General features: G+C 36.3%; 1 protein-coding gene across 6 annotated transcripts in view; it reads right to left on the bottom strand.

Moving 5' to 3' along the window:
- The window catches only part of MON2 (MON2 regulator of endosome-to-Golgi trafficking), a 100,761-nt gene that overhangs the window by 64,643 nt on the left and 22,040 nt on the right, over positions 1-14,078 (bottom strand). For all 6 annotated transcript variants that reach the window (XM_086748548.1, XM_086748541.1, XM_086748514.1 and 3 more), the window contains exons 4-14: positions 13,845-13,976; positions 12,647-12,776; positions 12,112-12,209; positions 11,306-11,431; positions 10,129-10,323; positions 9,248-9,372; positions 8,723-8,862; positions 6,141-6,294; positions 3,304-3,536; positions 2,415-2,496; positions 1,213-1,394 (exon numbers count right to left, since the gene is read on the bottom strand). In XM_086748548.1, the coding sequence (XP_086604674.1) occupies positions 1,213-1,394; positions 2,415-2,496; positions 3,304-3,536; positions 6,141-6,294; positions 8,723-8,862; positions 9,248-9,372; positions 10,129-10,323; positions 11,306-11,431; positions 12,112-12,209; positions 12,647-12,776; positions 13,845-13,976 (1,597 nt within the window). The remainder of the gene's footprint in view (positions 1-1,212; positions 1,395-2,414; positions 2,497-3,303; positions 3,537-6,140; positions 6,295-8,722; positions 8,863-9,247; positions 9,373-10,128; positions 10,324-11,305; positions 11,432-12,111; positions 12,210-12,646; positions 12,777-13,844; positions 13,977-14,078) is intronic.

The following is a 14,078-nucleotide window of genomic DNA, read 5'->3' as shown; positions in this document are numbered from 1 at the left end:
TAAATTTAAAATCCAGTACTTGTAATAACAACCACCTTCTGGCAAACACACTCCAGAGAATTTTTTCACAGTATTAGCTTTAAGATAGCTCACTTTGAGACCTTCAGTTATATTTAGATTCTTACGTCATTGCCTCGTGGAGTTAAAGGAGTTGGTAATTACTCCCTCTCACTAACTATTAGATAGTGCTTGCAATACATTAACACATTTTATGTTAAGATTAAAATATTTGCACTAAGATACGAGCATTAGACTATGTCTCAACCCAGTTATCTGTGGTAATTGTGTGCAAACGGTATCACTGTGTGCTACCCTTGTACTTGTGCACTACGAAAATGAAGATGTCATAAATGCTATGTCGTGATGTTTTTCCAATATACGTCTTCAGGACACCCTTTTTATAGCCCACTTGTAAAAAGAAGAGTAACCTATATAAAATAACAAGTTCATTGCTTCATTTCCATAGAAATTTGTGTAGCTCAGTCATGCGTACTGCTTCACAGACTTAAGATCTAATAATACACTTAGCTTGTGGGCTGGAGTAAAAGTGCTGGTTCCTGTTCGAAACTAAGGTATTTTTGTTTAATATTAAGAGATCTAATGTTAGATTCATCTGCGTATTCCCCAGGTAGTTGCATTTGTTGGTACACAGTAATTCATTTTCAAAATTAGAAACAGAGTACATCCTCAACTGGCATATCTCATGAATTACAACATTCTCTCAGGATGTGGGAAGCATCAGCTCAACTTCTTGCAAGTTGAACAGAGTCCAGAACGTAAGATCTTGCATTTACACAGAAACTACTACTACTATCACTAGACAACTGTTGAAAAGACTGCGGTACGCCACAAATGTAGGATGTTCTAGACAACTTTCAAGTATTTGAGTTGCCCTGAGACCTTTTCAGAATTTGAATGCCTTAATTAAATATCCTAACAGATCTTTAGGATGATAGACAGATCTCTTAGAATATGAACTTCTGACATGTGCTAAACATCCAGGAAGTTTTATGTTGACTAGAATCATAACAATCAGGTGCAGCAAGACTAACCAGTTCTGGGCAGTCTACATCCTGTCTGAGGATTCTAACATAATTTAGTATAGCCAAATATTACACTTGCGCATCTTTGCAATCACATCCTGAGAAAAATAGGGTGAGTTTAGAGGAAAACACATGGAAGCACAATTAAGGAAAAAACTTATATACTTACATTTGCTGGACAAAGCTGCAGTTGTGCTGTTTAATACAGTAAGGGCATAGTGAGGAGGCAAGGATCCTTTGCAAATCGCAGTGATAAAGGCATCTCTTGATGTTACAAGACCCAGTCTTCCACAAAGTGCAGCCATGGTCAATTCTGCTTTTAGAATATTTTCAGTGGCAGCTTCATCAGTACTGCAAGAGTACACATCATTTAATAAGAATTAATCCATGGCACTGAAGCAGGCAGCTAACCAAAACTGAAAGCAATCAGAACATATACATTAAACCTGTCAACACTATAAATACTGAAAAGCAACCACAACCAAAAAAATTCTTCAAAATAATTTTCTATAAAATTGTTCTTTAGTTCTGAATAACTTGGCAAATCATAGAATGGTTAGGGTTGGAAGGGTCATCTAGTCCAACCCCCCTGCAAGGAGCAGGAACACCTCCAACCAAATCAGGTTGCTCAGAGCCCCGTCCAACCTGGCCTTGAATGTTTCCAGGGATGGGCATCCACCACCTCTCTGGGCAACCTGTTCCAGTTTTCCACAATCCTCACTGTAAAAAATTTTTTCCTAATTTCTAATCTAAATCTACCCCCCTCTATTTTAAAACCATTACCCCTCATCCTATCACAACAGGCCCTACTGAACAGTCTTTCCCCAAAGAGGAAAGTCTCCCCAAAGAGTCTCCTTGGCAAAGGAGACTATGAGGAGGTATTTAACACTAATTTCAGAAAATGATGTTTGATAACAAAAGCCTCTTTGGAAGAGACAATTAAGTTACCAAAATGATTACCTAGTAAACAGGGTTTTTTTCACTTCAAAGACTGCATAGTACTAACAAGCACTGAGGCATTATTTAGTTTCTTATCTACAGTAATCAGGACATGGGTAGAATCACTTCAATATGTCAAAACACTCAGTCGAAGTAAAAGGGAACAAAATAGTTTAAACGCAAGGCTTTGAAAATGTAATTAATTTTTCTATATTAAAATGCATTAAAGGTTGATGCTAGACTTCTGGAGCCTTCTGTGTTGTTTACTCTTGATAGATCCTCACTCAGCCTAGCCATCAGTAACCCACAAACCTGTCTGCTCAGATGCCATGAATAGCACTCTCTCATACAACTTGACCGGTATCAAGTTAGTTCAAAATATAGCTGGGAATGTCATCTTTGAAAAATCAAGAGAAATGAAGGACCAAATACCTTGCATCAAGTAAGAGGGATAAAGCAGCCAGAAGACCACACCAACAAGCATTCACCATTTCTTCCCAGACAGCTCTACTAACTTGAAAGAAATACATATACTTGTTTATAGCAGAAATACAATATTTTACTTAATAATTTCCAATTTATCACAAACAAAATGCTTGCTACTGCATCTTTTAAAGGGTGTTTTTGTACGTATTTTTACACAGACACGTATATGCGTATACACAAACATACTCACACCAGTACCCTTTAAACAGTGTCATTTAAAATAACATTGCTAAAGTAAAAAATATCACCAAGGCAATGCTTATTCTAAATTACATTAAAAAAAAAAATCTTATGAAGGTATAATTATTTTTAATCTTTGTCTGTAAAAATTAACATTCAGAAATGAATAAATATGGGACAAGAAACTCTGAAACTTTGCAGTGAAGGAAAAATACTCTTCTCTGGTGTTTATAATTCTGCTTTTTATTTTCCATTTCATCTCTTAATAGGAAAAATTACAGGTCTAACAGACCTATACCGTGCCCCTATCATTCCCACACCTCCCTCCCTCTACCACGCCACGCCAATGGGCTCCACCGGGATTGCCTGCAGCACCATGGAGAGCTCTACGCCCCGCGGCGGGACAAGGCCCTTTCCTCTCCCTCCCCCCGCCCGGATGCCCCGGTACAGACTCCATCTCTGCAGCCTCAGCTTCCAAAATCGCTTTTGAGAGCCAAGTGTTTCTGTACATACATATACAGACTCCTCACACGTTGCAAAATACAAGCCTCAGTTCCTATTACTTCTGCTTTACAATTTAGGAACAATAAATTTAATCAGTAAAGCATTAACTATTTGAATCCTGCTTTACGTAAAACTGCTGTATTTTATATACCTAGTTCTTTCTCTGATTGGTCAGATACAGACTGCAAGTCTTGCTGCTCTGGAGATTGTGCTGGTAATGAAGTTGTCTCTGTTGTGGTTTGACTGACTGTTTCTGCCTCTCCCAGCTCTCCTTCAATCATGGTAGTGATACCACGGACAAGATCCAGTAAACAGTGAAATGCCACCGACATGGCATAGCCTTCAGGAATTGTAGGTGGCTCTACTTTGTCCAGCATTTCCAAACTAAAAAATTGAAAGCATGACAAGTAAGTGTGTAACAGTACCACTCTGATTAAAAACAATAATAAAAAAAAATATATTCCAAATGAATGTTAAGTACAAATAGGCCCCAAATACCGTCCTTCAAGATTTACAGCAACTCAAGAAAATAAACTTCTTGATTAGTTAAGTCATTAAGTAAAAGAGTAACTCAGTCACTAAATAAAATAGCATACGAAAGGGTACAAACCCCGAGTACAGTATTTACATCTGCAAATAAATACTTTCAAAAATTAACACATATAAGCAAGCATCACTGAATGAATTATTGTACTATTTTACTTAAAAGTCATTGCAACAGAACCTATTCAGAAGAACAGAAGGACATGGGAGCAATACAGGAAATAAGTCAGAAAGCTATGACAGTGTGAATATAGTTACAACAAATTAAGAACAAGTCAGATATTCCATTATTATTATCTTTGAGTCCCTACGACTGAAAATGCTTGTCATAGCTAGATAATATATGATCAAATATTAATCACTTACATGCATAGGTAAAGAATGGAAGTTATTTCTACAAAGAGGACATGTCTACATGATTCAGTGCTGAAAACCATGCAATTAAAACATTACTATGCTGGAACTACAGCCTCATTACCACTTTTCTTCCTATTTTACCTTAAAAGCACATAAAGAACTGCTGAGTTACAAATCCAACAGGAAACAGATTGTGGCTGCCACAGCAGCAGTGTCTATACAAGGAGAGACAGTCTGTTACAAAACCTATCTGTTATCCTGCCACCATTTGCTTTACAAACGACTCTTAAGAAGGCTAGGCATTCCAGCTATGATATACCAAAGACACTTTTATATCGTAGTGTCAGCACTCTTTTCTGCATAAAGGATTTTCCTTTTGCCAAACACATAACACTTGAGTTATTGCCTCTAATTTCCTGAAGATGGCTGCCATAACTATCTGGGGGCATAGGCAGTATAGCTCACTCTCTATCTACAAGTAAGTGTGTGTATATATACGGCTGTAATTAAAATTATTAATAGGTTTTATAGTGACAATGTACCTGTGAGGTAGATGTCATGTACTCTTACTTTCAAAGACGGGAAAGCAAACTACTGAATAAATGAAATAAATGGTTATAGTTACATGGGAATGGCCATGAAAAATCTTGAATAGCCTTTTCTATTCCTCTTAAAAACACTTACTTCCTCATGTGCAGAGGAAGACAAGGCATAATGCTCTGGGAAGAGAAAGGCAAACACTGGCAAGATGACCTCTGCTAGCTCTGTTCACAATTCATATCTACAATTACATCACTGTACCATCAAGTATAAGATGTGGCCATTGTATGAAAATCTAATGGCAGCAGTAGGAGAGAATCAGTGCTAGGATGTGACCCAGATCTACAGTTACAGTTAGTCATCGCTTTACATGCAGTGACTACAGACAAAAGTATAAGATAGGGGAAAAACTGCTGACAAGACATGCTAGTGACAATTCTGTAATCTTACACAGAAGAAAAAAAGAATGCAAAAATTACTGAGAGGGAATCACGGAGTCACTGGAAGGATCCAAAGGTAAAACACAACCAAGTTCAGAGCAGCATAGGAGACTATGATGGTACCTGCAATGTTCTTGAGCCAGTTAAGAACAGAAAAGTAAGAAAAAAGAAAAGGAAGAAAAGCAGGAATTTGTAGTAGCTGGCCAAAGTACCAACTAGCTTTCATCCACTTTTGTTAAAAATTTTTATTTCCCGAGAACAGTCAGGTAACCTAAAATAACATCCACGGCCACTGCTGGAACAAAAAGTCAAGTCTACACATACATGTTAAACTACTGAAATCTGAGCATGAATTTGTCCTTCTGTGTCTCAAAGGCAGATAAAGGAGTTTCTACCTTAAAAACGAAAAAGTATTGAGATCCAGGCTATTTGCTGATTTCACTGAGTATCAGCATGCCAAAATTTCATGGGCTGTACAAATAACTTCAAATTTGGAAGAGACTGACCCTGAATGGTCATGATTGACATGAAAAAACTTCCACTATTTCAAAAGTTAACATAGTATTCACAGCTCTGAACTGAGAACACGATCTCCAACAGTCATTCCAAGAAGCATTCACAGTCTAACCTTCGTATATAGGTCAATATACATATAACCTTGCCAATATCTACCACAACATCCTGTTCAATAAAAACTGTAAGCACGGTAAAGCTGGTATAAGAAAGGTATTTTTCACTCCCACTGATGTCCCATTTGCTTAATGCTCCTAATGCTTGCCACTACACAACCTAGTAAAGGACATTCTAAAACTGTTATATATTGTAGTAAGGCCTAAAAGGGAAGAGTTAATACAGCAACAGTACTGTAGGAAAAAAATTCTAACAGATGCTAAAGCCATAGGGGACATTTGGATCAGAAACTAGAGCATTTGGTCAAAATAGCAAAATATTAGAACACCTCATGGCACCAATAAAAATAAAATCCATAATACACCCCAGCGCCAGTGAAATTAAGACCTCAATATTCACTAATGAAAAAATCCTTAATCATCAAGTTGGAAATAAAAATATTTGTTATATGCATTTTCAAAAAGACAAAGGTACTTACTAGGTAGCTTTAGCACTGCCTTGTACTGTTACATTCAGGATAGGTATCCAAGTGCCTCTGTACTCAAAGGCAGGTAATACAGTTGCACCTCCTCCCATTCCAAGCACTCCTGGGTTAGTTTGTGCTGAGCCAGTACTCCCAGATGCATTGCTTCCTGTTCAGAAAAACAAAGTCATAAAATTAACCAATCTAATTTTAGTGATCAGCAAACATCCTATTTCTATATTTAATTTTTAAGTTCAGATACATGGATTAATCTGACATGCCCTGCTCAATAATAACAGAAAAACTTTTTTGAGCTCCCTCTGCTGTCTAAAACACGATCTTATGTGCAAAGTTACAGCAGCATTCATAATACTCTGTGAACGAACTAAACTTACATGGTCTTGATAAAACAATACAAATTTCAGTGAAAAGTCAGACAGATATTTAAAAGTTAAAGATTATTTCAATAGTTGCATCTAGAACTCAGTAGCAGGAAAGAAAGGTTAATCATTCCAAGAACAGAGATCATCACAAACTTCAAAGATTTCAGAAATGCAAAAGCCACAAGAAGAAACTCAAAGAGAACTGCAACATTTAAATCTGTTCTGTGCCTCCCTGTAGAAGAAAACAAACCACATCAGGGAAGAGCTGACAACATGCCAACCAACAGCCAGGAGGGAACAAAGTTTGGTTCCAATTTAAGAAGTCAAAAAAGGCAGATTAAAAGGACCAGAAACTCTGTGTATATATGCACTTCCTACATACAGGAAGAGGTCCATACTTACTAGGAGTAGACACTACAAGTTCAGACTATCTCTGTACAGGCAATGAGGAGAGAAGGGCAGAGTCCCCAAGAAGGCAACTCACAGCACCTAATACATCAGTGTAACAACTGCCATTTTGGTGTGCTTGCTTTTAATAGTTAGAGAGAATAAACGAATAATTTAGGCAATATGAATACACACAGAAGCCTACATATACACTTTAACACAGTAAAGCTTAACAGATTAAAACAACAAAATCATACTGCTAAACAGGAATGGTTAACCAAACGCTGACACTAACACAAACGCAGTTACACTGGTATCATTTTCTGTAATCCCATTACACCAGTATAATAAAAGTGACCCAAAACTTAGGTAGCTTTCAACTTCTCCTATGAAACAGCTACATGGCCACAAAACTGAGGCTCAAAAGCCAACCACAGGTGTATAAGATAGCCTGCTATGACAGGACTACCATTACAATCAGATGATTCAGAAAATTAAGTTGCACTGATTCGCTCTTTGTGTGTTAGATATGGCCACAGGAGGAAAAGAGGCATAAAGAGAACGCATGAGAAAGATATGAGAAACACTCAGGCAGAAGGAAGAAGTGAAAAGGCAAAGAAAAAAACAAACTGGAAAAATAAGCTGGAGAAATAGCAACTAAGGGTATGACCCTACTGCAGTGCTGTTTCACATGAAGGCAAAATTTAAATTTTCAGGAGAATGAGTATTTTAGAGTGGCTTCTCGTATGTGTGTGCTATACAATGAAAAGCACTTTTCTGATTTAGCTTAAGTGGATTAAACTAACCCAGAAATAATACTAACAGACGTGCTCTATCAGCTTCCATACAGACAGCTATTGAACAACTGACACAAATTTCTTCACGTTGTCAACTTGGAATTCAGGCTTCATAAGTGAACCCTGGAAGATGCGAGTCTAAAACGAGACTTTTAAATGTTTATGAATGTAATAGTATATATGACAGCTAATAATTAGATTTTGATTATCTGTTTACTATCTCTTTCAAGAAGGTATGTCTAAAGACACTCTCAGAAATTATTTTTGTGTTGTTTGTTGCTGAGGCCTTTGCTTCCAGAACCATGGGAAGAAGCAGAGAGCCTTAACTCAGACACAAACACCTGGAAAGGCATTGACAAGAGGACCATTTCTTCTTATAGAAATAAAAATATACTTAGTGAAATGTGAAAACCCTGGCTGCAAGAAAAGACAATCAAGTTTAGTTGCAGCAAGTGACTGTTTTCAGCTTACAGAAAAGCAAAGATCATCTGTAAAGTACAAATCTTTCTACCTCTTGGATTCCTCATTCCACTTTTCTCCCTGAACATCCAGAAGAAATAGCTATTGCCTCCCAGAAGGAAGCAAACACATACTGTCTTACTATTTCATAGAATCATAGAATCTTTAAGGTTGGAAAAGACCTCCAAGATCACCAAGTCCAACTGCACACTGCCATAAATTATATCCCTGCACAACGAGGTAGAAACCAGACAAATTTGTTATAGTCACAAAGTAGAAACAATTCCCTCGGAAAAGTTGTGATCCAAGGAGCTTGGTCACTGTAGAAGCAGATACAAATCCAGCAACACTGCTCTGCTGACTGGGGACTACTTCTTCCCCACCCTACAGGTAGATAAAATCATCTGTTGTACCACATCTGACAACACCAATTTGTCTCAAGCTAGCTTTTCACCTCAACGAACACAGAAGTACAGAACTGTACCAAACCAAATGTATATACTGCATCAAATAAGAATTTATTACAAGAAAATGATGGAAAATTAAAATGATAGTAGGGATAAGTCTTTACCAGTTTGGTTTGGTGTCGCTGATGTGTTCCCTGTGCTTGGTACAAGAAAAAGTGACTGGATGAAGGACCCCAATGCATTCACAATATCTCTGAAAACTTTAGTGGAATGTTGCTTCATATCATATGATTGACAAAAGGACCTGGAAAGTATTTTATAAAATATAATAAATATTTGACAAATTAGGGACTAAAAGCATATTTTAACAGTGACTCTCTCCCACCTCCAAACTGTAGACTAAAAGCACATTTTAGCTGCTAATATTTACATGAATAATAAACTTCAATTTTAGGTAAAGGCTCCTTTGACATTGGCAAGACAGGGAGGGTTCAGAATACTCAAATAACTCTAATTCAGCTCTTCCTGGATAGTAAGCATTGCATAACACTTTATAAAAAATTATCTTGAAGAGTTTATTGCACTTAAGTTTCTACATATTTATAATTTTTAGGAAGCATTTTTTACCAAAGAAAAATAAAAACATTTCTTACAATTTATGCAAAAGTGGCACTTAATAGATCTAATACCTTAATAGCTGAGGCTGCACACAAAGCCTGTGAATAGATTCTACGGCAACAGCTCTTAGCCACTGTGGTTTGTCTGCATCCAGAAACTTAACCAGCAATGACAGAAAGATTTCACATTCTGTTACCTAAAAGATACAGTTTATAGCCATTAAATTAAAAGAAAAAGCCCCTACAAAGTATTTTCTCTTAAAAACTTGTTTCATCTTGGCAGTCCTATCCCAGTAAGTTTTGCATTGGATCTAAAAAGCCTCCTCAACAAGCATTTTACTCAAAATTATATAAAAAAACATATCTAACAACCATAATACTTTTGTCAAGCTAATACCACACATACAATTGTATTAAAGGAGTTAGATTCCTCACAGACATTGTAGTAACATTCTTAACACGTGCTAGAGTAAACAAATAAAATTGAAAAAAAAACCTTTTTTAGCAAATGTGTAAAATTTAGGAGGTAAGAACAGCTGAACATGTGTGTTTTATGCACATTCTGTCAACAGCTTTAGCGACAGAAGTCAAAAGCCTCTGAGCAATTATTAACAAGGCACAGCAATCAACATTATCTAAAGCCAGGCGAACAACATAAGAAGACCAAAAGGTTCCCAAAACCTTAACTGAAAGGCAGTCAAGCACAGAAAAGACAACCGCTAATCTACTCTGACAATTTATACAGTTTATACAATTTATATATGTTTAATAAAATCATACCTGTAGAATACATGAAAACACAAATACACATAAGAGGAAAAGAATATTTAGACTTTTCTTCCCTCAGTATACGTCAACAGTTCCCAAGAACTGATTAATACTATTACTGATCACAGTACTGGCATATACATAGAAAAACAGAATTGCATAAGAAAATTTTAATATATTCTTACCAGCAAACTGTAAAACTGCTTAATCAAAACAGAAACTACTCTCAGCAAACGCATACAGATGGGGAAGTATGGTTTTTCCACTGGTGCTGGGGAAGCTGATGTGCTGGAACCTTGCCTGAATTTGATATTTGGGGAGAAGAGCTTTATAACAAGAGGGCATACCCTTTCTTTAAGAAGAAAACTGAATTCCTGATGCTGAAAAAGAAAACAGAATAAATTATAAGAAGATATTCTTTAATTGCTACCAGTAGCTCTGATTATGCATCTTATTTACATTTATTGCTGTGATCAAGCACTCTGAAGTCACGTGTATCTTAGTATAAATTACACACTCAGAAAACAAAAATGAAGAACGACAGACACCATTGTAAAGCTATCAAAAAGCATGATGAAATGACATGGCTGGGTTTGTACCATGCATCCCTCTTCTTGTATTTTGCAAATTGAAATAGACTGCTAATACACCATTTATTTTATATACTTTTTTTTAAATTCAGCTACTGTCTGCTAAAACGTGTTACTGTAGGATCATGGTGCATTTATATGCAGTAGATCCACACAATTCATAGTCATGATGACAATGTCAATTCATAGTAATTTTTAGACATCAGGAGGAAATTTACAATGCGGGTGGTGGAACACTGGAACAGGTTGCCCAGAGAGGTGGTGGATGCCCCATCCCTGGAAACATTTAAGGCCAGGTTGGACGGGGCTCTGATCAACCTGATCTGGTTGGAGATGTCCCTGCTCCTTGCAGGGGGGTTGGACTAGATGACCTTTAAAGGTCCCTTCCAATTCAAACTATTCTGCTTTGCAAGTGGGGTGAAGTTAATGTTTTTGTAGAAGTAACAATGCTGGAAACTAAGTTACACAGTTGTCATAAATCGGGCAAGATAAAAAAATGCACCTCTGGAGGAGATATAAATGGCAAGCCAAACGGTGAAACGGAGTACAACATGCTCTACAAAATGCACAAACACAAATGAAGTGTATGGAAATAGAAAAAAGTGGACAAAAAGCACACAGTACTTTTCTATCATAAAAACCCCATGTGCAAAAGATACAAGTCCTTTCGAAAAGCAGTACTCATGCTAAATTGAAGAGGAGCTAATGAAGTGTGAATTTTACTACACATGTGAATAAAAGTCTTCCTATTTTCTCTCCAAGAACTACTCACTTGTAAAAACACTTGTGGAAAGTCATTGAGGACTGACTCAAGAAGTTCAAGGCCAAAGGTCCGGGTCATTTCTGTCATACCCACAAGCCAGTAGGGAGCATCAGCATTAACTAACTGACAAAGATCCTTAAAAAGAAATACAGTAACATTTACATTCTGTGCGCAGTCCTGTACTAGTGTAAGTTTTCTGAGTCTACAACAAAATCTGTGCTCTCTCCCTCCTTTGCAATGACTACTTTTCCAATTTCAACATAATTTTTGCTCAAACACTTTTTTTACATTATCAAGTAAAGAAACACTTTTTACAACAAAATTTAAACTCTTCAGGTATCCTTGTAGCAATTGTGTTCACTCCTGCCCTCAAAAAGATCTCAAGACCAGTGAATTTGCTAAGTTAGGAAGATTTTTATTGGTGTGATGAATACAACTACTACTTTTCATTATATACTCGACATTAATATATAATATCAAATACAAGAAGCAAGACTTAACTATAGTAGCAGTGTTTGGCTTATGGAAAGAGAATCTCGCATTTAATGCAGACATGCATGCTTAGCTTCTATGTAAGATTTAGACTAAAACATTTTCCATTGTAGTAAATATTTTGTCACTTTGTGTTCATTTTCCAATCACCCACCTGGGATACAGCATATCATTGCCAATTACAATAAATGCACATAAGAAAGACTGAGGCTCTGGTTAAGGACTTTCCCAATATGCCCAGAGCAAATTTTTTATATTTCTTACAGAGACATAGAAGGACCCAATCATAACTGCAAAAGTATAAATATATGCTCCCCAACTACCTGAAAAAGCATATATGCATCTTTAGCACATGGCTTCAGTGTACTGACAGATCTTCTGTTACTATTTCCTTGAACTGCAACTGGCTGGTCAACAGTATCTGTGTAAAAACAAAAGCCAGTTTTGTGAACTAAGGTCTTCAATACCAAAGATCATCAATACCAAGCATCTCTTTTCAATAAATGTTCTCTTCAAAACCACTACTGCCATGTATTTCACACTCAGTAATCTAAGTTACCTTTATCCTAAATGACACCCTCACCTCAAACTCCTTCACAATATTAACCCGAAGACCAGTTCTCACAGCCTGAAAAAAAATCTAGGTTTTATATATTGCTGTACTGACTTGGACTGACAATGACTAAGGATTTCATCTCCTTTGAATAAAGTAAGACATTAAAAACTAATAATGTCTGTGATTTTTTTTACAACATTTATAGTTTTTTTACTACTTTTTTTTATCTGAAAAAGATAAACATGTGATGTGTGTCCAAAAAACAGGTTAATACAAGCAAGCAGCATAAGAAGGATGCCCACCTTTGTATCGTTCATCTTCAGCAACCACTCTCTCAAATACAACAGTAACTACCTGCCGCACTGTAGCTGCTGCAGTGTTATTTGTGATATTATCTTTTGTGAAATGCAATCGAAAACAAAGTACAATTGCCTGAAAGGAAAAAGAAAAAAATCAACTTATAACAACATATTTTCAACTTGCAGCTAACAGTTAAGACAGCTGATTGAGGAATGCTTTCCACTGCAGTTTGTCAAAAGGCTGTCTGAAAAAAAATTGTTTTAATAATTTTAAATTTGAAGAACTAGAGTAAGTTTTATGGATTATCCTAGCCAAAAACTTCTTCAGTAAATCCCAAAGGTAATCTAGAAGTAGTATTAACTGAAGACATTACAATGTGCCAATAAAACTACAATCATCATACAGAGAATACACAGTAATCAACCACACAAAACAACTCATATGAATATTAATGTCAAAAGGACATTAGAATTACACGGTTAATCACAGAAAGGTCAGTCAACTCCAAAGCTAAAATGCCATTCCTCTCCTACATTAAATCACGATACTTTCACAACCACGTTGTCTCCACTGCTATTATTCCTCTCTAAGGTGCATATTTTAATGTGTCACTGTGCTGGCAGTGACCTGAATACTGTTTCCCATTGGATTTTGTATTACCTCTAACACGTAATTTAATACTTACTTATTTTATAATGAGTTTTGAAAATTAACATCTGTATGTGTAGTGAAACCTGTATTTCTTGTTCTTTTGTCCTTATTCTGTGTTCTTGCAGTTGCATGAACCTCAACCACACTTGGCCATAGCATCACATTCTCTAAGTCATACAAGATTCAGAATTTTCTAATCTTCTAATATTTGCTTTATTAGCGAAAGCTTACACTGCACTATGTGCTCTGATTTCAGTTTGAAAACATACATACGACAAATTTATCAGATGAGAAGGACAGACATTGTTTTTATTTAAAGTTCACATTAAGTCAGAAATGTATTATTGGGGAGGAATTAAAAAAAAGATCCAAAAGGAAGTTAAAAGAAATATTGTTTTCAGAGTCTAGAGATAAAGATGATAGGGACGCAACAGAATGAAGAAAGCCCCCTCCTCTTCCATTATTTTCCAATGCTTCATATGCAAAATTGCTTCCTGTTTTTCCTCTTGAATATTTTAAGTACTACAGTTGGCACTAACAAATTCTTACCTTGGACAGTGCTTCATCATGCACAACTGTATTGGTTGTTAAAAGCACAAGAACTGTCTGAAGCAATTTAAGTTCTTCAAGACTATTTTCCATCAGTTGCCAAAGCATATTAATAATGTTTCCTGCTGCAGCCTGCAAAGAAATAATTTTTTGCCAACAGTTAAGATTTTCACATTCTGGTACATCATGTGTACACATGTAAGAACAGCACACTCATAAATGAATATCATAACT

Source organism: Chlamydotis macqueenii, chromosome 1 (assembly GCF_036417535.1).
Source record: "Chlamydotis macqueenii isolate bChlMac1 chromosome 1, bChlMac1.mat, whole genome shotgun sequence".
NCBI classification, from domain to species: domain Eukaryota; kingdom Metazoa; phylum Chordata; class Aves; order Otidiformes; family Otididae; genus Chlamydotis; species Chlamydotis macqueenii.
This window is presented reverse-complemented; position numbering and strand designations above follow the sequence as displayed.